Here is a 24,449-nt window from a genome sequence, read left to right on the forward strand (position 1 = left end):
TAATTCCACTGTAGTCAGAGAACATACTTTGTATGACTTCAGTCTTTGCAAATTTATTGAGATTCATTTTGTGGACTAACATATGATCTATCCTGGAGAATATTCCATATGCACTTGAAAAGAATGTGTATTGTGCTGTGGTTGGGTGCAGTGTTCTATATATGTATGTCTAGCTGGTTTACAGTGTTGGTCAAGTCTTCTATTTCCTTGCTGATCTTCTATTACTGAAAGTGACCATTGAAGTCACTGTCCATTACTGAAAGTGACGTATTGAAGTCTCCAACTATTATTGTTGAATTGTCTAGTTTTCCCTTTGATTCTTTCATTGCTGCTTCATTTATTTTGGAGCTCTGTAGTTGGATCCAACTTGTAACAATTTTAAACAAATGTTATTATGTTTCCTAACAGATTAACTCCTTGTTAATTATAAAATGTCCCTCCTCTGTCTCTAGCAACAATATATATCTTAAAGTCAATTTTGTCTGATATTAATACAGCTACTCCAGCTCTCTTTCTGTTACTCAGTGCCTGTTATATCTTTTTCAATCCTTTACTTTCAAGTTATTTGTGTTTTTGAATGCAAAGTGTGCCTCTTGTAGACAGCATGTAATTTATGGGGTTTTTTAAGTTCAGTCCTCCAATCTCTGCCTTTTGACCTGAGTGTTTAATTCATTTACATTTAAGGCAATTACTGTTAACAAAGTATTTATTATGTCTGTCATTTTCCTTCTATTAGGCTTTTTTTGGATTTTTTGTTCATATATTCCTCCATTATTGCTATAGGTATTTTCTAGTGTATTACATACATTAAGACTCTTGTTTTATCTTTTACTATATATTTTTGAGTTATTTTCATAGGAGTCTCCCAGAGGATTACAACAGACATTTTAACTTAAACAATCTAGTTCTTATTCATATCAACTTAATTTCAATAAAATACAGAAACTCTGTTCCATTCCCTTTATTCTATATTTGTCATACAAGTTACATCTTTATACATTATAAGCCCTCCAACACAGTTTTATAATTGTTGCTCTTTTATGTTGATTTTGAAATAAACCATAAATATGTAATAAAGGAAATGAAGAATAGCCTCTGAACAAAAGGCAGGTGGAATTTTTTTTTTAATTATATAAAATCTCCTTTTCTGGTTAGACTATCCTTGGAACTTTTGATTATAGGTAGCAATGGATATGTGCCCCCTTAGGTTAAAAATAGGAGAAAGTCATGAATTTGATAAGGGACATATTTTTTAATTCTTAAGGAGAGGTCAGCAAACTATGGCTCACAGGCCCAATCTGGTCCACTACCAATTTTTATAAAGTTTTACTGGAACAGTCAGGGCCATTCATTTACTTACTATCTATGGTTGCTTTCACACTATAACAACAGAGTTGAATAACTACAACAGAGACAGTATGGCCTGCAATGCCTAAAATATTTACTATCTGGCTTCTTAGAAAAAGACTGCAGACCACTGCTCTACAAACATTTTAAAATAAAAAGATATACTACTTGCTGATTGCAGAAAGTATAGTAATTATAGAAAGTGATAAAGAAAATATTCTTAATAAGATATTGATTTTTGTGAAACATACGCATATTACCCTGCTTCTTTAAATAACACAAATTGAAAAGTCTTAAAACCTGCATAAGTCTTACATAACTTTGAATAGATTTAATCCTAGGTACCTTATGTTTTTTGTTTTTATTAGTCATTATTTTAAGTGACCTCTTTCTGTTTGTGATGTATGGAAATAGTTAATTTTTTAACATATTGATCACATAAATCTAGCCTTCTGCTGAATGATTATTACTGATGCCTGTAGATTTGTTCATATTTTCTATGTTATCATTTCATCTCCAAATAATGACTTTTTGCTTCTTTGTTCTCAATTATGAAATATTTTATTTATTTTTCCTGTCTTACTATACTGGTTAGGAACTCCACCAAAATCCTATATACAAGGAGTGATCACGGCTATCTTTGTTTTCTACATATCTTGTTCCTGATTTTAAGGAGAATGCTTCTAACATTTTACCATTTAAGAATATTATTTGCCACATGGTTTTTGCAGATATCCTTTGTCGTGGTAAGGATGCCTCTCTTAAGTCTTAGTTTATTAAGGTCTCCTTTTCTTTTCTTTTAAAAAACATGAATGAGCCCATTTTCTTTTTTACTATGCAACACTGACTCTGTATGGAATGGATCTATTTCATAAGTAAGAACCAGAGATCAAACTTATTTCTTTGTTTCATCCTTTTGAATGGAAAAGTACCTCTGGATTTCTCTAAATTGGTACTACATATTACCAAAGACTATCAAATAAAGTAACTTATAATTTGAGGTTGTAAATAATCACTGGCAAAATCTTATCTTTCCTTCACTTCAACTTAAAAAAAAAGTTATTAAAAAGAAAAAATGTGAGCTTACATATTATTGATCAAAACATCAAATTTCCTGGGAAACTATCAATATTCCAAACATTTAGGATTTTGCTAGTAAAGGCCATTCTTGCCCTGTTCAAAATTTAATTATAATCTTAAGTGGTAAAGTAGCATCTCACCAGGACAGCTTTATTCTCAGAGCATTCTAGTTAAAGAACATGTATGAACACTTTCTCTAGTGGGGAAAGAGAGTCTTAATTGAAGAAGATTAGATGCTAATTGGTTCTGGTCTCTGATATTAAAGACCTTGCAATTAAAAAATATGGTTGATAATTTCTCCCACTATGCCCTTTTACTATTAAGTTAATTAGTCAGTTTACTGGAGAAAGTACCTGACTCTGTAGAGTACACTGTGCCTGGTTGATTCATCTATATGGAAGACATGGTTGGGTGGATACCACATCCTTTCTGTTTCATTCATTAAAGCAAACATACTATGATACACAGGTGTGATTCCTAGGAAAGAAGCAGAAAAAAAAATTATTAGTGAAGTACATTTACATAACATCTATGATCTGCAATGGGGCTGAAGTAACAACTCTTAAAATCAGCACAAAATGCAGTAGCAGTCAAAATCTTGTTCAACATGACTTACAACTGAATTCTTAATTAAATACATTTTTCCCCTATATTTTAAAATTTAATTGCTAGGATTCTTTCAAGCACATTATAAAATATATTTTATCTAGTTTTTTAGTTGTCCTGTACAGTAAGGTTGATTCAAAGTTACATGTATTTTAAATAATAATGAGGGTACCAAATAACTAAAATATTTAGGAGTCATCAGGTGCTTTAAAGAGAACAGTGAAACACTTTTATTTTTAAATGTCAAGTTTTACACAATATACTAGTCGTTATATCCTCTGTACTATTTAAACTTACAGTGAAAAACTTTAAACATCAACTTAAAATGCAAGAATTTTTTTCAAAGACATTTTAGGAGGTACATTAACAAAATGCTGAAGGCCAGTGGACTTTTAAAAAAACATACAGAACACCTAAGCCACACAATTAAATAACGTATATTATTTCCAAGCACATACAGAACATTCACACATACATACACCCAAACAAATAAATACCAATCATGTGGAGACTAAAAACAAGTCTCCAAAAATGCCAGAGAATGATCATACATACCATGTTTTCTAATCACACTTCAATTAAATCAGAAATGAATACTAAGGAAAAAAATTTTTAATCCTATATATTTGTAAACATAAGCCTCACAGAAAGTATGTTTACTCTAGTGATGTCTTCATTCTTTTCCACTGTAGGCAAAATGACACCAACTTGACACACTGACAACGAAGATTTAAATTTTTTATTTAAGTTATTAACATAATTGTCTACTCATAAATATGTAATAATTTCAAGTAGTTGTATATAAAAACATTATTCAGTAACAACTTTGTAACTGTATCCTTGTATCATTTTTGAATTTACAAATACTTCTAAATACCTCACAGGTCACAGGAGAAATTATAACAGAAATTAAAAAGCACTTACAATGAATGATGACCAATACCATGTATTAAATGAAGGAGTATAAATAAAATGATACTCAAGAGGGAAAATTGTAGCTTTAATCTGCTTATATAAGAAAATCACAGATAATGACCTAAATTATCTAACTCAATACATTAGAAAACAACAGACTAATCCCAAAGACAGATGAAAGGACATGACAGAGTAGAAGTTAACAGAGAATAAAGATTCAATAAAGAGAATCAACAAAATAAAATCTGATTATTTGCAATTACTAACAAAATAAATAAGCCTTTGTCCAGCCTGATCAAGAAAAAAAAAAAAAAGGAGGCATAGATAAACATTAAGAATTTTTTTAAGTATAATTATAGGTATACATTATAAAGACAAAAAGAGTGTTAGAATAAATTTTGGCAGTAAATTTGAAAATGTAGACAACTGGACAATTTTTGAAAATCTACATAACTTTAAAAAATGAATTCAAGAATTTTAAAACTTCAAAAGAAAAATAACTATTAAAGAAATAATCTAAGCACTTAAAAAGTTGAGGAGAAGAAAGGAGGAAGAAGGGAAAAAAAGGAAGAATGACAAAGAAGAAAGGGAAAACCACCAGCAGACTCAGATGAACTTTATACATAAGTTCAATTAAACATGAAAGGCAATTCCAATCTTAAGTATACTATTACAGAGAACAGAGAAAGAGAACAGAAAAACTGACACATTTTGTGACTTCAGTTTGACCATGATACCAAAACCAGATAAAGACATCATAAAAGGATAGATAACACTTACCAAAATAGATTCAAAAATCCTAAATTAAATATCTGCAAACCAAATCCAGCAATGTTTCTTAGAAAAAAATTATGACAAAGTTCATTTATCCTAAGATTGCAGAGATGGACAAATTAGGAAAATCTATTAATATAATTCATCACAATAACATACTAGAAAAAAGTCTGAAGTAAAATGACAAAATGATAAATTTGAAAAGTTGGGTGGTGAGCACACTGATATGTATTTTATCTTTCTACACAAAGAATTACTTGAAATATTTTATAATTGAAAAATCAGGATTAAAAAGGCAAAACAGAAAAAGAAAATGGCAAAAAATGGAAATAAGTTATTCACAGTAGAGCAAATCCACATGACTAATAAACATGGGAAAGGATGGTAATACTTAGTAATGAAGAAAATGCAAATTTAAATTAATATCACTTTATCCCCATTCAACTAGCAAAAATAATAAGAAGGATAGCATCTAGTGCTGACTGAACTGCAGTGAAAAGGGAACTATGATGTAATGGCTAGAAATGTAAACTAGTACAGCTTCTGAGAAAGCAGTACCTATATAATTTTGAGAAATCAATGTCAGTAAAAATTTAAAATATCCTTTTAACCCAGCAATCTCTTCTATGTACTCCTAAAAATGTAGCATAGTAGTAAGAAAATAGAAAGAAATAAACTATAAATTCGAGAGCAGAAGATACGAAAAAATTGTGGTGGTATAATCTATGCCATGGACCATTATGAAATTCAATAAAAAGAATGAGTTAGTACAAAAGCAGTTGGCTTAATTAGATTTTTCACAATGTACGTTTTCATGAGAAAAGCAAGAAGCACACAAGAGTATGTAATATGATTCCATTTTATAGAATAATAATCTCAAAATCCCAGTGACTGTGGGTATGGGAGGGAGGGGGATAGTGTGTCCCTATATGATTATATGATTATGGAGAAAACTATGGGAAGATTCACAAGAGATTACTGTCCTAGTTGCCAGGATGGGACTAAAGAAAAAGGAAAGTAAAAGTACAGTGGAGAAAAAACTTTTTTTTTTAAAGAATTCATTAAATAAAAGCAGTAAGCCTCATGTCAAAAAGAAAGGAATGGGAGAGGGAAAAAAGAAAAAAGACACTAATGAATACCAAGATAAGGGTTTACCATGTATATCATCTTGAAACTGTAGAGAATAATGGCTTGTTATTCTCTAAACTTTAAAATAACCATAAGATGACAGGAAATAATACCATTCAAATAATTTGAGAAATAATTATTTTGTCTGAGTACTATTTGGATCTAGGCTAATTCTGCATTGAAAAAATATTTTAAACTTGAAATTTTGAAGAACATTATCTAATCAATCAAATAGCATTATAATCCCATGGCTCTGTACCTTGCACATACTACTTCTTTTATCTAGAAGGTACAAGGTACTATCTCTCCTCTATCCACAAAATGGGTCACATTGCCAGTGTTCCAGGTATATATGTAAGAGACACAGTGGGAGATGACACTGCCCAGGAAGGGACCATAAAAGACCGGATATGAGATTGCCTTGGGAAAAAAAACCACTGAAAAGAGAACCTTACCAAAAAAGTAGCATTCAGTTTGAATGTAATCATGCAAATAAAACTATATATGGAACCATTATTCTTAGCATATGATGATAAGGACATTTTTCTGAACAAGATGATGGCATGATTTTCAAACAATAGCGTAATTACACAAAGTCAGAAAAGTGAACTCATATTGATGAATCATAAGGATTTCTTAAAATGATGAATAATGATTTCTTAACATAAGTAAGACTCCATACCTTAATTATAGGTATCAAGATAGGAAAATAAATGTATCCATATACACTGGCACAAAAGGGTCAGAACAAGGGGATACACACCAAAACAAAAATGGTTATGTCACCCTGCAAACAAAAGCAGAAGACAGTGCTTATAGTCATGTTTAGTCACACTATCTTATTCCAAAATGGCAATTATATATTAATACTTATTTCATGTTTTTCTTACTAGTTCATGTTAATTGGATTGTCCTAGGAAGGAAGAAAAGGCAGTGATACTGTGTTTGAGATATATATTATATTGAATAGATTGGACCTCAAAGAAACCTCAAAGTCATTTTTAACTCCCTTTCTTTCCCTACACACCAAGTCCAAATTATTCTTATTTTTATTTATTAATAAAATAGTATTAATTAGTTCAAAATGTTTCTTCTTTTCCAAGCCATTACCAGAATTGTGATTCAATTCTATATCATTCTAGACCAAGAATAGTCATCATTCCACTAATATTAATAGAGTCCCTATTCTATAATATGCACAAGATAGGTATGGAAAATACAAAAATGAAAATAGTGCCTAACTCTAAGGATCTCACAGTGTAGTAGATGACACAGAGAAGCCATTAGAGAATTACAATTCAAGAAATTAAGTGCAATGACAGTAAAGACAACAAGAAAACACAAAAGTACAGAGGTGACAAAGATTCTTTGCTTGACCAAATTTTAGTCAGGCTCCTCTGAACCCTCTCCCTAACAAGCCCCAACCATGTATTTCCTCGTAGAATCCAGTTTAAGCAGGAATCCTGCTTAAGTCCTTTTAGCAAGAATTCGCCACCTTTGATATCTGATCAAATTCTTCACCCCTACCATCCCCCAGGTGGTAGATGATCACCTTGGCCTGCTCAGCAAGAATCCTCTGTTAGGTTGGTTCAGCCAAAAATCTTCCCAGACTTGATGTCTCCTCTAGTAATGCTCCATTCACCAATGCCCCCACCCTACTTGCTCCTTAGCTATAAATTCCCACTCGTTCAGACTGTATCTAGAATTAACCCCACTTCTCTATTGGAGTAGCTTCCCCTACTACAATAGTTGTTTAAATAAAGTCCATCTTTATCACTTTAACTTTTGTTTGGCTCTGGTTTCCTTTAAAAGAGGTAAGAAATTTATCAAGAGGTTCACGAGGAGTAAAGATAAACAAGAGTTGATGGAATTTGTCACCAGCAGACCTGCAATACAAGAAATACTAAAAGGAGTTCTTTAGACTGAAGGAAAATGATGACAGATGAAAGCATGGAACTGTAGGAAAAATGAAGAACATGGGAAAGGGTAAAGATAAAAAAACAATGACTATTTAAAGCAATAATAATATAAGTGCCCTGTGTGTTTATGATATATACAAAAGTAAAATACATTATATCAATAGCACCAAATGTGAAAAGAAGTAAATGGAGTTAAACTGTTATAAAGTTCTTGAATTGTCTGAAAAATAACATACTAGTTTAAGACTGTAATAAGCCAAAAATGTACATTATAATATCTAGGGTAGCCACCAAAAGAAAAATACAAAAACTAGTACAAAAAATCCAACAGAAGAGATGAAGTGAAAAAAAAAAAAGAAAGAAAAAAAAAGAAAAATCCTTGATCAACCTAAAAAAGGCAGAAAAGAAGGAAAACAAAATGAAGACAGATAAATAGAAAACAAACAAGATAATAAATTTAAACACAAATATATCAGTAACTATATTACTGATTATATTATATAAATGTAAATGAGCCAATTAAAATGCATATTCCATCAGTCTGGATTATAAAAAAAAAAAAACTTCGTGTTATTTACAAGAGGCATACTCTAAATGTGAGATACAGATAGGCTGAAGCTAAAAAGTAAGAAAATGATACACAATGCAAACACAAACCAAAAGAAACCTGATGAGTCAACATCAGCATCAGATGAAATAAACTTTAGGAAGAAGCATTAGTTGAGATAAAAAGGAACACTTCACAGTGATAAGAGGGTCAGTTCAACAGGAAGGCATAATAATATTAAACGTGTGTACAACTAATAACATGGCTCCAAAATACATGAAGCAAAAAAACATAGAACCAGAAGGAGAAACACATTCAAAATCTCTCAGGAACTGGGAAAACACAAAAAAATAAAAATAAAAGGACATAAAATTTAAAAAGTAACCAATTCAAATTTAGTTTACATTTAGAGAACACTACACCTAGCAAGTGCAGAATATACACCATTTTCAAATGCTTGTGAAATATTAAACAAGACAGTTGATAATCTAAGTAACAATGAAAGTCTCAAAAAATTTCAAAGCACTGAAATTATACAGAGTATACACTGTAAGCATAGAAAATTAAACAAACAAAAAATCAGTAACAGATGGATAATTTTAAAATCCCCAAAAGGAATCAGAATCCAGATCTTCTATATTACCTAAAATGTCCAGTTTTTAACAAAAAGATTATGAGATATGCAAAGAAACAGGAAAGTGTAATCCTTGGGCAACAAAAAAGGAAGGCAACAAACACTGCCTGTGAGAAGACTCAGATGTGAGATTTAACAAAATCTTCAAAGCAGTCATTATAAATATGTTCAAAGAACTAGAATAAACCATGATTACAGAAGTAAAGGAAGAGTGACATCAGTGAAAATGGAATATCCCTACACAGCAACAAGAAAAACTGAGTAAAAACTGTCAGAATCAACTTCATGAGAACTCTGGAAAACAGTCATAGATATGCAACCACCAAGCAATTGTTGAGTCAGGAAAAAGGCAATTTTAAAATGGTAGGAAAAATTGGCAGCATTTCTACTTTCCTCTCTGCTCATGAAGGGCTTAAAGATGGCAGCTGGTATTCCCAATGTGAAACTCTGGTCCATGGCTCTGGAGTGAATGGAGCCAACCTTTATCTCAAGGAACTGATTTTTGTCTCTTTTGACCTGGCTGGAGACTGACAGAAGAACTGTTGCAAGAACATACCTATGTTTCACCAAATTTGGGACTTTCACAGGGCAGAAAAGCAGCTTCACAGAGGTAATTCCTCCAAAACATTGTAAGGCAAATGACCGACGTGCTGCCACCTGGGGCAAAAGTTCTAAAGTTGAGGCCAAAAACAGACATGCTGAAAGCTAAAGAGAAAATGATGGGGAGAAAGTTTCTTTGAGGAATTAGAGCATTGAAAAGCACCTCTATATACTGGAGAATAGGAAAGCCATATTCATGCCCAAGGAAGGACAGTTAAGAGAAGACCCTTAAAGCTTTCACCTCAGGCTGATCTTCAGTCTCAGCACAATCAGAAAGAAAAGGCTAAGGCAAAGTTGTAAACAGACTGGATAAACACTGAAGGAATGATCAAACAGACAGCCAATCTGCAAAGACTGGGAGAGTTTTTGGTCCTCATTTCTTTTCTTTTGGTTCTCAGAATTCAAAGAAATCTCTGACAATAAAATCTGACCACAAGCTAAAGGAACAGAGACTTCAGAACTACACATGACAAAGAATACAGACTTTTTAAATATAGTTTCAAAAAGTCAGTAAACAAACAACTGCCACCCAAAGCAAGCAACAAAAAACACAGAAGAGAGAAGACTCAAATTTCCAGTTACTACATTATAGATTTGAAAGATCCAACCTGTTGAATATTCAATCAAAAATTATGAAGCAAGAAAAGAAAGAGGAAAGAATTCCCATACACAGAAGAAATTAAGAGAAACTACCTTGAGGAACAGAGACGTAGGTTTTACTAGAAAATGACTTTAATTTGCTGCCTTCAATGTGCTCAAAAGAGCTAAAGGAAACCATGGACAAAGAACTGAAGGAAACCAGGAGAAGGATGTAATCAACTAAGACATGAACAGTATAAAAAGAGAAAATCTGGAGCTAAGAAGTACAATAACTGAAACTGAAAATTCACTAGAGGGTTTGAAAAGCATGTTTAGACAGAAGAATCAGCAAACTGATTCTAACTGATTCAAGTCAACTGAAATTACCTACTCTGAAGAGCAGGGGGGAAAAAGAAAAAGGAAAGAAAAAATAATGAAGAAAATTAACACACCTGTAGGATACCTTCAAGTGTATCAACATATACATTATGGGAGTTCAAGAGAGAGAGAAAGTAGAGAAAAGGACAGAAAGAATATTTGAAGAAATAATGGATCCAAACTCCCCAAGTTTGATGAAAACCACAAATCCCACAAATCTAAGAAGCTCAGTGAGTTCCAAGATGATAAATGCAACGTGATACACACTGAGACACATGAATATCAAACCACCAAAAGCCAAAGATAAAGAGAATCTGGAAAACAGCAAGAGACAAATGATTCATTACATACAAGGAATCCTCATTAGGCAGTCTCAGTAAGACTCACAGCCAATTTCTCATCAGAAACCACTGAGGTCACGAGGAAATTGGAAGACATAATTAAAGGGCTCAAAGAGAAAAATGTCAAACAAGACTTTAACATCTGGCAAAATAATCCTTTAAAGATGAAGTAGAAATTAAGACATTCTCAGATAAACAAAAGCTGAGGGAGTTCACTGTTATTAGACCTGCCCCACAAGAAATGCTAAAAAGTATTCTTCAGGTGGAAATAGTAACATATCAGACAGTAACTCAAAGTCATGAGAAAAAATTTTAAAACTGTTATGAAGATAACTATATATAAATACAAAAGCCAATATTACTGTATTTTTTAAGTTGTAATTCCTCTTTTAACCCTTCATGCTCTAAAATAAAAATGCATAAACCAATAATTACAAACCTATGTTAACAGGCATGTAATATATAAAGATATAATTTGTGAAACAACAACATAAAGGAGGCAGGACAGAGGTGTACGTAAGCAGTTTTTGCATACTATTGAAGCTAAGGTGGTATTAATTCAAAATAGATTGTCATACTTCAAGAGATTAATTATAATCCTTAGGGTGACCCCTAAGAAAATAACTAAAAAATACACAGAAAGGAAAATCAGAAAGGAATCAAAATGGTATAATAAAAAAATTAAACACAAAGGAAAGTAATAATGGAAGAACCAAGGAATAAAAAACAGCTGAGACATATAAAAAACAGAGCAAAATAGCAGAAACTAGCCTTCATTACCAGGAATTACTACAAACATAAATGAATAAAACTATCCAATTAAAGGCAGAGATTGGTAGAATGGGTTTAAAAAAAGAAAATGACCCAACTATATGCTGTCCACCAGAGACTCATTTTAAATCTAAGGACATTTTAAGTTGAAAGGGAAAGCACAGAAAAAGATAACCCATGCAAAGAGCAGGCAAAAGAATGCTGGGGGTGGCTATACTAATATCAGGCAAAATTGACTTTAAGTCAAGAACTGTTAAAGACAAAGAAGAGGATTATGTATTGATGAAAGTCTGAATCCTTCAAGAAGATACAGCAATTATAAACATATCCATATCTAACAAATGAGCCCCAAAATATATGGACTAAAAATTGAAAACTGAAAGGAGAAACAGTTCAACAATAACAGTTGGAGAGTTCAATACCCCATTCCCAATAACGGACAGAAAAACTCTACAGAAATAGAGGATTTATACTACTATAAATCAACTAGATGTAACAAACATATTCGGAACACAACCACAAAATACCAAAACATACATTTTTTTTCTCAAATGTACATGGAATATTCCCCAAGGCAGGCCATATGTTAGGTCACAAAAAAAAAAAACTCAACAAATTTAAAAAGAATTAAATCATCCAAAATATCTTCTCTGATCACAATGGAATGAAAGTAGAAATCATAACAGAAGGAAAACTGGAAAATTCACAAATATGTGGAAATTAAGTTAACACACCCTGAAGAAACCATGGACCAAAGAAATTGAAAAAAGCATTGAGACGACTGAAAACAAAAACACAACATATCAAAACTTCTGGGATGCAGCAAAACCAGAGGATAGAGGGAAAATTATACCTGTAAACACCTACAGTAAAACAGAATGGGGGGACCTTCAAGATGGTGGAGGAGTAAGATGTGAGATCACCTTCCTCCCCACAAGTACATCAAAAATACATCTACATGTGGAACAACTCCTACAGAACACCTACTGAAGGCTGGCAGAAGACCTCAGACTTCCCAAAAGGGTCTTGGTGCCCCAGCCTGGTGTCAGGCCTGAGCCTCTGAGTTGGAAGAGCCAAGTTCAGGACACAGCACCACCAGAGACCTCCCAGCCGCAAGTAATATCAATCGGCAAGAGCTCTCCCAGAGATCTCTGTCTCAATGCTAAGACCCAGTTCCACCCAACAGCCAGCAAGCTCCAGTGCTCGATGCCCCATGCCAAGCAACTAGCAAGACAGGAACACAACCCCACTCATTAGCTGAAAGGCTGCCTAAAATCATAATAAGTTCACAGACACCCCAAAACACACCACCAGACACAGCTCTGCCCACCAGAAAGACTAGATACAGCCCCACCCACCAGAACACAGGTACCAGTCCCGTCACTGGGAAGCCTACACAAGCCACTGAACCAACCTTACCCAGTGGGGGCAGACACCAAAAACAATGGGAACTATGAACGTGCAGCCTGTGAAAAGGAGACCCCAAACACAGTAAGTTAAGCAAAATGAGGAGACAGAGAAATACGCAGCAGATGAAGCAGAAAGGGAAAAACCCACCAGACAAAACAAATGAGGTAATAAGCACTCTACCTGAAAAAGAATTCAGAGTAATGACAGTAAAGATGATCCAAGATCTTGGAAATAGAATGGAGAAAATACAAGAAACGTTTAACAAGGACCTAAAAAAGTAAAGAGAAAACAGAGAATGATGAACAACACAATAAATGAAATTAAATATTCTCTATAAGGAATCAATAGCAGAATAACTGAGGCAGAAGAACAGATAGGTGACCAAGAATATAAAATAGAGGAAATAACTACTGCAGAGCACAATAAAGAAAAAAAGAATGAAAAGAATTGAGGACAGTCTCAGAGACCTCTGGGACAACATTAAACGCACCAACATTCGAATTATAGGGGTCTCAAAAGAAGAAGAGAAAAAGGAAGAGTCTGAGAAAATATTTGAAGAGATTATAGTTGAAAACTTCCCTAACAAAGGAAAGGAAATAGTCAATCAAGTCCAGAAGGTGCAGAGACTCCCACACAGGATAAATCCAAGGAGAAACGCCAAGATACATATTGATCAAACTATCAAAAACTAAATACAAAGAAAAAATATTAAAAGCAGCAAGGGAAAAGCAACAAATAACATACAAAGGAATCCACATAAGGTTAACAGCTGATCTTTCAGCAGAAACTCTGCAAGCCAGACGGAGTGGCAGGACATACTTAAAGTGATGAAAGGGAAAAACCTACAACCAAGATTACTCTACCCAGCAAGGATCTCATTCAGATTCGACGGAGAAATTAAAACCTTTAAGGACAAGTAAAAGTTAAAAGAATTAAGCACCACCAAACCAGCTTTACAAAAAGTGGTAAATGAAATTCTCTAGGCAGGAAACAGAAGAGAAGGAAAAGACCTACAAAAACAAATCCAAAACAATTAAGAAAATGGTAATAGGAACTTACATATCGATAACTACCTTAAATGTAAATGGATTAAATGCTCCAACCATAAGACACAGACTGGCTGAATGGATACAAAAACAAGACCAGTATATATGCTGTCTACAAGAGACCCACTTCAGACCTAGGGACACATACAGACTGAAAGTGAGGTGATGGAAAAAGATATTCTATGCAAATGGAAATCAAAAGAAAGCTGGAGTAGCAAGTCTCATATCAGACAAAATAGACTTTAAAATAAAGACTATTACAAGAGACAAAGAAGGACACTACATAATGATCAAGGGAGCAATCCAAGAAGAAGATATAACAATTGTAAATATCTATGCACCCAACATAGGAGCACCTCAATACATAAGGCAAATGTTAACACCCATAAAAGGGGAAATGCACAGTAACACAATAATAGTAGGGAACTTTAAAACCCCACTTTCACCAATGGACGGACGGATCATCCAAAATGCAAATAAATAAAAAAACAAGCTTTAAATGACACGTTAAACAAGATGGACTTAACTGATATTTAGAGGACGTTCCATCCAGAAACAACAGAATACACTTTCTTCTCAAGTGCTCATGGAATATTCTCCAGGATAGATCATATCTTGGGTCACAAATCAAGCCTTGGTAAATTTAAGAAAACTGAAATCGTATCAAGTATCTTTTCTGACCACAACACTATGAAACTAGATATTAATTACAGGGAAAAAACTGTAAAAAATACAAACACATGGAGGCTAAACCATACACTACTAAATAACCAAGAGATCGCTGAAGAAATCAAAGAGGAAATAAAAAAATACCTAGAAACAAATGACAATGAAAACACGATGACCCAAACTCTATGGGATGCAGCAAAAGCAGTTCTAAGAGGGAAGTTTATAGCAATACAATCCTCCCTCAAGAAAGAAAAAAAATCTCAAATAAACAACGTAACCTTACACCTAAAGCAATTAGAGAAAGAAGAACTAAAAAACCCCAAAGTTAGCAGAAGGAATGAAATCATAAAGATCAGATCAGAAATAAATGAAAAAGAAATGAAGGAAATGATAGCAAAAATCAATAAAACCAAAAGCTGGTTCTCTGAGAAGATAAACAAAATTGATAAACCATTAGCCACACTCATCAAGAAAAAAAGGGAGAAGACTCAAATCAACAGAATTAAAAATGAAAAAGGAGAAGTAGCAACTGACACTGCAGAAATAAAAGGGATCATGAGGGATTACTACCAGCAACTATATGCCAATAAAATGGACAACCTGGAAGAAATGGACAAATTCTTAGAAAAGCACAACCTTCCAAGACTGAACCAGGAAGAAGGAGACAATATAAACAGACCAATCACAAGCACTGAAATTGAAACTGTGATTAAAAGTCTTCCAACAAACAAAAGCCTGGGACCAGATGGCTTCACAGGCGAATTCTATGAAACATTTAGAGAAGAGCTAACACCTGTCCTTCTCAAACGCTTCCAAAATATAGCAGAAGGGGGAACACTCCCAAACTCATTCAATGAGGCCATCATCACCCTGATACCAAAACCAGACAAAGATGTCACAAAGAAAGAAAACTACAGGCCAATATCACTGATGAACACAGATGCAAAAATCCTCAACAAAATACTTGCAAACAGAATCCAACAGCACATTAAAAGGATCATACACCATGATCAAGTGGAGTTTATCCCAAATTCTTCAATATCCGCAAATCAATCAATGTGATACACCATATTAAAAAACTGAAGGATAAAAACCACATGATAATCTCAAGAGATGCAGAAAAAGCTTTTAGTAAAATTCAACACCCATTTATGATAAAAACTCTCCAGACAGTAGGCATAGAGGGAACTTACCTCAACATAATAAAGGTCATATATGACAAACCCACAGCCAACATTGTTCTCAATGGTGAAAAACTGAATCCATTTCCTCTAAAATCAGGAACAAGATAAGGATGCCCACTCTCACCACTATTATTCAACATAGTTTTGGAAGTCTTAGCCACAGCAATCATAGAAAAAAAAGATATAAAGCAATCCAAATCAGAAAAGAAGTAAAGCTGTCACTGTTTGCAGATGACATGATACTACAGAGAATCCTAAAGATGATACCAGAAAACTACTGGAGCTCATCAATGAATTCAGTAAAGTTGCGGGATACAAAATTAACACACAGCAATCTGTTGCATTTCTATACACTAACAACAAAAGGTGAGAAAGAGAAATTCAAGAAACAATCCCATCTACCACTGCATCAAAAAGAGTAAAATACCTATGAATAAACACACCTAAGGAGATGAAAGACCTGTACTCTGAAAACTATTAAGAGGGTGATGAAAGAAATTAAAGATGATACAAACATAGAGATATACCATGTTCTTGGATTGGAAGAATCAACATTGTGAAAATGGCTAAACTACCCAAAGCAATCTACAGATTCAATGCAATCCTTATCAAATTACCAATGGCATCTGTCACAGAACTAGAACAAAAAATTTCACAATTTGTATGGAAACACAAAAGACCCCCAATAGCCAAAGCAATCTTGAGAAAGAAAAACGGAGCTCAAGGAATCAGGCTCCTGGACTTCAGACTATATTACAAAGCTACAGTAATCAAGACAGTATGGTACCGGCAGAAAAACAGAAATATAGATCAATGGAGCCGGATAGAAAGCCCAGAGATAAACCCACGCACATATGGTCACCTTATTTTTGATAAAGGAGGCAAGAATATACAATGGAGAAAAGACAGCCTCTTCAACAAGTGGTGCTGGGAAAACTGGACAGCTACATGTAAAAGAATGAAATTAGAACACTCCCTAACACCATACACAAAAATAAACTCAAAATGAATTAGAGACCTAAAGGTAAGGCCAGACGCTTTAAAACTCTTAGAGGAAGACATAGGCAGAACACTCTATGATGTAAATCACAGCAAGATCCTTTTTGACCCACCTCCTAGAGAAATGGAAATAAAAATAAATAAATGGGACCTAATGAAACTTAAAAGCTTTTGCACAGCAAAGGAAACCATAAACAAGACCAAAAGACAACCCTCTGAATGGGAGAAAATATTTTCAAATGAAGCGACTGACAAAGGATTAATCTCCAAAATATACAAGCAGCTCATACAGCTCAATATCAAAAAAACAAACAACCCAATCCAAAAATGGGCAGAAGATCTAAATAGACATTTCACCAAAGAAGATATACAGACTGCCAACAAACACATGAAAGGATGCTCAACATCACTAACTATTAGAGAAATGCAAATCAAAACTACAGTGAGGTATCACCTCACACCAGTCAGAATGGCCATCATCAAAAAATCTACAAACAATAAATGCTGGAGCAGGTGTGGAGAAAAGGGAACCCTCTTGCACTGCTGGTGGGAATGTAAATTGATACAGCCACTATGGAGAACAGTATGGAGGTTCCTTAAAAATCTAAAAATAGAACTACCATATGACCCAGCAATCCCACTACTGGGCATATACCCTGAGAAAACCATAATTTAAAAATCATCATGTACCATAATGTTCATTGCAGCTCTATTTACAATAGCCAGGACATAGAAGCAACCTAAGTGTCCATCGGCAGGTGAATGCATTAAGAAGATGTGGTACATATATTAAATGGAATATTACTCAGCCATAAAAAGAAACGAAATTGATTTATTTGTAGTGAGGTGGATGGAGCTAGAGTATGTCATACAGAGTGAAGTATGTCAGAAAGAGAAAAACAAATACCGTATGCTAACACATATATATGGAATCTTAAAAAAAGAAAAAAATGGTTCTGATGAACCTAGGGGTAGGACAGGAATAAAGAAACATGCAGTTGTAGAGAATGGACTTGAGGACACGGGGAGGGGGAAGGGCAAGCTGGGACGAAGTGAGAGAGTAGCACTGACATATATACACTACAAAATGTAAAACAGATAGCTAGTAGGAAGCAGCTGCATAGCACAGGGAGATCAGCTTGGTGCTGTGTGACCACCTAGAGGGGTGGGATAGGGAGGGTGGGAGGGAGATGCAAGAGGGAGGGGATATGGGGATATATGTATACATATAGTTGATTCACTTTGTTATACAGCAAAAACTAACACAACATTGTAAAGCAATCATACTCCAATAAAGATGTTAAAAAAATGAAAAAAAAAAAGAATAAAGAGCTCAAATCAGTAACTTCATTATACGTCTTAAGTAACTATAAAAAGAGTAGACTAAATCCAAAGCCAATAGCAAGAAGGAAAATATAAAGACTAGAGTAGCAAGAAGGGAAAGACTGAATAGAAAAACAAGAGAGAAAACTCAATGAAACCAAATGTGGGTTCTACAAAACGAGTAAGAAAAGTGACAAAACTTTAGCTAGAATGAACAAGAAAAAAAAAAAAGAAAGAGAAAAGATTCAAATTACCAAATCAGAAATGTAAGTGGGAACAGTACACTACTGGAATTAAAGAAATTAAAGTGAATATAAGAAAATACTATAAAAAATTATCTACCAAAAATTAGATAACCTAGGTGAAAGAGAAAAATTCCTAGAAACTTAATCATCAAAACTGACTCTAGAAGAAACAGAAATAAAGACATTGAATCTGTAATCAAAAACTTCTGAACAAAGAAAAGCTCAGGACCAGATAATTTCCCTGCTGAATTCTACCAATCTTTTAAAGAAGAAATGACAGCAATCTTTCTCAAAATCTTCAAGAAAATGAAGAGGGAATGCTTCCTAACTGATTCAATCAGGGCAGCATAACCCTGACACCAAAGCCAAGCAAAGGCAGTGTAAGAAAACTACAGACCGGGCTTCCCTGGTGGCGCAGTGGTTAAGAATCTGCCTGCCAATGCAGGGGACACGGGTTCGAGCCCTGGTCTGGGAAGATCCCACATGCCGCGGAGCAGCTGGGCCTGTGAGCCACAATTACTGAGCCTGCGCGTCTGGAGCCTGTGCTCCGCAACAAGAGAGGCCACGACAGTGAGAGGCCCGCGCACTGCGATGAAGAGTGGCCCCCACTTGCCGCAACTAGAGAAAGCCCTCGCACAGAAACGAAGACCCAACACAGCCATAAATAAATAAATAAATTTAAAAAAAAAAAAGAAAACTACAGACCAATATACTTGATAAATATAGATGCAAATATCCTCAACAAAATAGTAGCAAACCATACCCAACAAAATTTTAAGAGGATTATACACGACTACCAGATGGAATTTATCCCAGGAATACGGGGTGGTTCAACATATGAAAATTATTATCTCAATTTATACACAAAAAGTACCTGACAAAAACCAATACCCTTTATGACTTTAAATACTTAAACTAGGAATAGAAGAGAACTTCCTCAACCTGATAAAGGGCACTTAAGAAAAACCTACAAGGAACTTCATAATGAGTGATGAAAGACTAAAAACCTATCCCTAAGAAAGGTAACAAGACAAGGATACCCATATTGACCACGTTTTTTCAACATTGTAATGGAAGTTATATCCAGAGCAATTAGGCAAGAAAAAGAAATAACAGACATCCAAATGGGGAAGGAAGAATTAAAACTGTGCCTATTTGCACATGACATGATCTTTATAAAGAAAATAGTAAACAACCCCCCTCAGAAAAAACAATCAGGGCTTATAAATGAATTCAGCAAAGTTGTAGGATACAAGATCAACATGCAAAAATCAGCTGTACTTCTATACACTAGCAATGAACAATCCAAAAAGGATAACAAAAAAGTTCCATTCACAACAACACCCAAGTGAATAAAATATCTATGAATAAATTTAAGAGTTAAAAGACTTATACACTTTTAGCACTTATAAAACACTGCTGAAAAAATTGAAGAACACCTAAAAAGGCAAAAAGACATGTAATGTTCACTGACTGGAAGACTTTAAGATGGCAATATTCCCCAAATTAACCTATATATTCAGTGCAATCCCTACTGTAATCTCAGCTGTCTTTATGGCAGTAATTGACCAGTTAATCATAAAATTCATATAAAAATTGAAGGGACTAGAAGAGCCAAACAATCTTTAAAAAAAACAAGAAAGTTGTAAAACTAACACATCCTGATTTCAAAACTTACTACAAAGTTACAGTGATCTAAACAGTGTGGTACTGGCAGTAGGAGAGAAATACAGCCCAATGGAATAGAATTTAAAATCCAGAGATAAGCCCATTTGTCTATGGACAAATGACATTTTGCCAAGTGATCTGAGACTACTGAGTGGTGAAATCAAAGTCTCTTCATCAAAGAGTGCTGTGATCTACATGTAAACATTCATTTGTTACTAGCGTCTTACACTTCAAACAGTTTTTATAAGGTTCATCCATGTTGTACCCTGTATTTGATATTATTCAGCCATAGAAGAATGATGTACTAATATATGGTACAACATGGATGAACTTTATAAACACTACACAAAATGGAAGAAGTCAGTAATAAATGGATATTCACATGCAAAAGAATAACACTGAATCTCTACCTCAGACCATCTGCAAAAATCAACTCAAAATGAATCAAAGCAAAAATTGTAAAACTCCTAGAAAAGAAAATGTAAGGGGAATTTGTCGTGACCTTAGATTTGGTAAATGGATTCTTAGATATAACATAAAAACACAAGCAACAACAACTAAAGTTGATAAACTGGGCCTCATTAAAATTAAAAATACTTGCTTCAAAGGACACTATCCAAATCCAGATAATGAAAAGACAAAATACAAAATGGGAGAAAATATATCCAAATTATATACTTGATAAGGGATCTGTATCTAGAAAATACAACTATTAAAAACTTAATTTAAAAAAAGCAAACAAGCCATTTAAAAAGTGGGCAAATGATTTGAATAAATATTTCTCCAAAGAAAATATGCAGTGGCCAATAAGCAATGCAAAGAAGTTCAAAATCTTTAGTGATCAGAGAAAAATACAAAAACTATGATATATTACTTCATACACACTAGGATGGATATAATTTCTTAAAGTCAGATAATTACAACTGTTATTAAGGATGTGCCAAAATCTGAACCCTAGCACACTAGTGGTATAAATGTTAAATGGTGCAGCTACTTTCAAAAACAGTCTAGGAGTTCCTCAAGAAGTTAAACATAAGATTACCATTTGACCCAGCAATCCTAGATTTATACACAACAGAAATGAAGTCATACGTCCACAGAAAAACTTGTATACAAATGTTCACAGAAACATTATTCATGATAGCCAAAAGTTGGAAACAGCCCAAATTTCCATCAACTGATCAGTGGTTAAACAAGATGTATATCAACACAACACAATGTAGTATATCAACAAAATATTATTCAGCCATGAAAGAATTAAGTATTGATAAATGATACAACATGAATGAAACTTATAAACATTATATGAGTTTAAGAAGCCAGTAACAAAAGGCCAAATATTATATAATCCAAATTTATTGAGACAGAAAGGCAAATTTACTAAGACAGAAAGTAGTTTAGTGGTTGCCTAAGACTGGGGAGGGATGGAGAGTTGGGAAGTGATACCCAATAAGCACAGGGTTTTCTTGGGGGAGAAGAAAATGTTCTAAAATTGATTGTGGTGATGGTTGGGCAACTCTGTGAGGATAGCACAAACTACTGAATTGTACATATTTAAAGCGTGAAATATATGACTTAGAATGTATGATATTGAATTATATATCAATAAAGCTTTTGCAAAAATACATGAAATGTATGATACTGAGTTACATATCAATATAGCTTTTACAAAAAATAAACATGAGATACTACTTCACACCCACTGGTATGATTCAGGGTTAGATGGCTCCATGGGTGTTGGCTTGGCTGAATGAATGCCTGAACCATCTCTTGACTGGTCACACTTTTCAGTATTAAAGGTTAGGGCCCTGAAAACTCTACTTCCAAAAACCCCAAAAGGAATTCTAAGATCAAGTTAAAGAATAATAGTCATTTGGTCAATTTCCTCACTTAAAAAGAGAGATAAACATAGTACCTTGTTCTGTGTCAGTCTCAGTCTATCAATAACGTTGCTACTGGCCAGAAGTACCTAAAGACCCACCCAGGACTAAGGCAACCCCCACAGACATTTCCCCTTCCAGAATCAATACTGTGGCTGGACTAGCCCTTATGGATCTTACTATGATTACAAGATGTACTTCAGCAACAACCACCAGGGAACTGTGAAAAATAAACAAGGTTTATTATTCACAAGTCCTGACCACACAGCAAGGTCACGGGTAGAGAGCTACTGAATGCAAATCTGGGGTTCTGTCTTTACTGGGGTTGAGAGTGAGGTGCCTAGGGTTTCACAGGTTTCTTTTTATTGATGAATTTAAAACATAAAGCAGGAATGAAAGCACAAGAAGCACAAGAAGAGAAAAGCAAGAGGTCAAATGGTCAGTATCTAAGTTATCTAAGTCAGACCTCTTTAAAAAAAGGGACTTCATGGGTGGGGTGGCCTCGCTCTTTATCTAGTCCTATAGCTGTCAATTTGTTTATTTGAAATGGATGTCTTTCAAGTGGCTACCTAGGCAATCAAAAGCTTAATACCAGACAGACTGCAATCAACAAAGCTACTTGTCAGATAACTCCAGGAGCAAACAATCCTTCAGGACCCCGACTTTTGGCCTCACTGTGATTTCCAAGAAACAGCTATAGCTGGAATTCCTGGCTACAGTATTAACTAGGAGTGTGGTGAGCAGAAAGCTCTTCTCTGCTGGTAGCCATTCATGCAAGAAGTTTCCTAAAGATGAACTCTCTTCCAAATTAATCTTCCTGGGAAAGTCTCAAGATGGTGGAGAAGAAGGACGTGAACTCATCCCTTCTTACGAAAATACCAAAATCACAACCAGCTGCTGAACAACCATTGACAAAAAAATGCTGGATCCTACCAAAAAAGATACCCTCCATCCAAAGACAAAGAAGAAGCCACAACAAGACGATAGGAGGGGCACAATCGCGATAAAAGCAAATCCCATACCCACCAGGTGGGCAAACCACAAACTGGAAAATAATTATACCACAGAAGTTCTCCCACAGGAGTAAAACTCCTGGGCCCCATGTCAGGCTCCCCAATCTGGGGGTCAGGCAACAGGAGGAGGAGCCCCCAGAGAATCTGGCTTGGAAGGCCAGTGGGGTTTGACTATGGCAAACAGAAACTCCACTCTTAAAGAGTGCACATAAGGTCTCGTGCATACCAGGGGCCAGGGAAAAAAGCAGTGCCCTCATAAGAGACTGGGCCAGACTTTCCTGCTAGTATTGGAGGGTCTCCTGCAGAGGCGAGGGGTGGCTGTGGCTCACTGCGGGGACAAAGACACTGGCAGCAGTAGTTCTGGAGAGTACTCATCAGTGTGAGCCCTCCTGGAGGCTGCCATTTTCTCCCCAAGACCTAGCCCCACCCAACAGCCTGAAGGCTCCAGTGCTGGGATGCCTCAGGCCAAACAATCAACAGGTCAGGAACACAGCCCCACCCATCACCAGACAGAGTTTAAAGTCTTCCTGAGCATGACCCTGACCACCAGAGGGACAAGACCCAGTTCCACCCACCAATGGGCAGGAACCAGTCCCTCCCACAAGCCTCTTAGACACCCTCATCCACCAGAGGGAAGACAGCAGAATCAAGAACTACAATTCTGCAGTCTGTGAAAAAGAAACTGCAATCACAGAAACTTAGACAAAATGAGACGACAGAGGAATATGTCCTAGATGAAGGAACAAGATAAGACCTGAGAAGAACAGCTAAGTGAAGTGAACATAGGCAATCCACCAGAAAAAGAATTCAGAGTAATGATAGTGAAGATGAACCAAGATCTTGGAAAAAGAATGGAAGCACAGATCGAGAAGATACAAGAAATGTTTAACAAAGACCTAGAAGAACTAAAGAACACACAGATCAACACCACAATAACTGAAATGAAAAATACACCAAAAGGAATCAATAGCAGAATAACTAAGGCAGAAGAATGCATAAGTGAGCTGGAAGACAGAATGGTAGAAATCACTGCCTCAGAACAGAATAAAGTAAGAAGAATGAAAGAAATGAGGACAGCCTAAAAGACCTCTGGAACAACACTGAACGCACCAACATTCACATTATAGGGGTCCCATAACGAGAAGAGAGAGAGAAAAGACCTGAGAAAATAGTTGAAGGGATAACAGCTGAAAACTTCCCTAATGTGGGAAGTTAGACAGCCACCCAAGTCCAGGAAGCGCAGAGAGTCCCATACAGGATTAATTCAAGGAGGAATACACCGAGACACAGTAATCAAACTGACAAAAATTAAAGACACACAAAAAATATTAAAACCAACAAGGGAAAAGTAACAAATAACATACAAGGAAACTCCCATAAGGTTATCAGCTGA

The 24,449-nt window shown here is 34.9% G+C and overlaps 1 protein-coding gene across 10 annotated transcripts in view; it reads right to left on the minus strand.

The window, feature by feature from the left end:
* JAK2 (Janus kinase 2) overlaps positions 1–24,449 on the minus strand; it is a 265,376-nt gene that overhangs the window by 61,438 nt on the left and 179,489 nt on the right. For 9 of the 10 annotated variants that reach the window (XM_057547977.1, XM_057547975.1, XM_057547978.1 and 6 more), the window contains one exon: positions 2,781–2,904. In XM_057547977.1, the coding sequence (XP_057403960.1) occupies positions 2,781–2,904 (124 nt within the window). Of the gene's footprint in view, positions 1–2,780; positions 2,906–24,449 lie in introns of those variants that run through there. The other variant, XM_007182207.2, reaches the window with a different exon arrangement.

Source organism: Balaenoptera acutorostrata, chromosome 6, assembly GCF_949987535.1.
Source record: "Balaenoptera acutorostrata chromosome 6, mBalAcu1.1, whole genome shotgun sequence".
In the NCBI taxonomy this organism is placed as follows: domain Eukaryota; kingdom Metazoa; phylum Chordata; class Mammalia; order Artiodactyla; family Balaenopteridae; genus Balaenoptera; species Balaenoptera acutorostrata.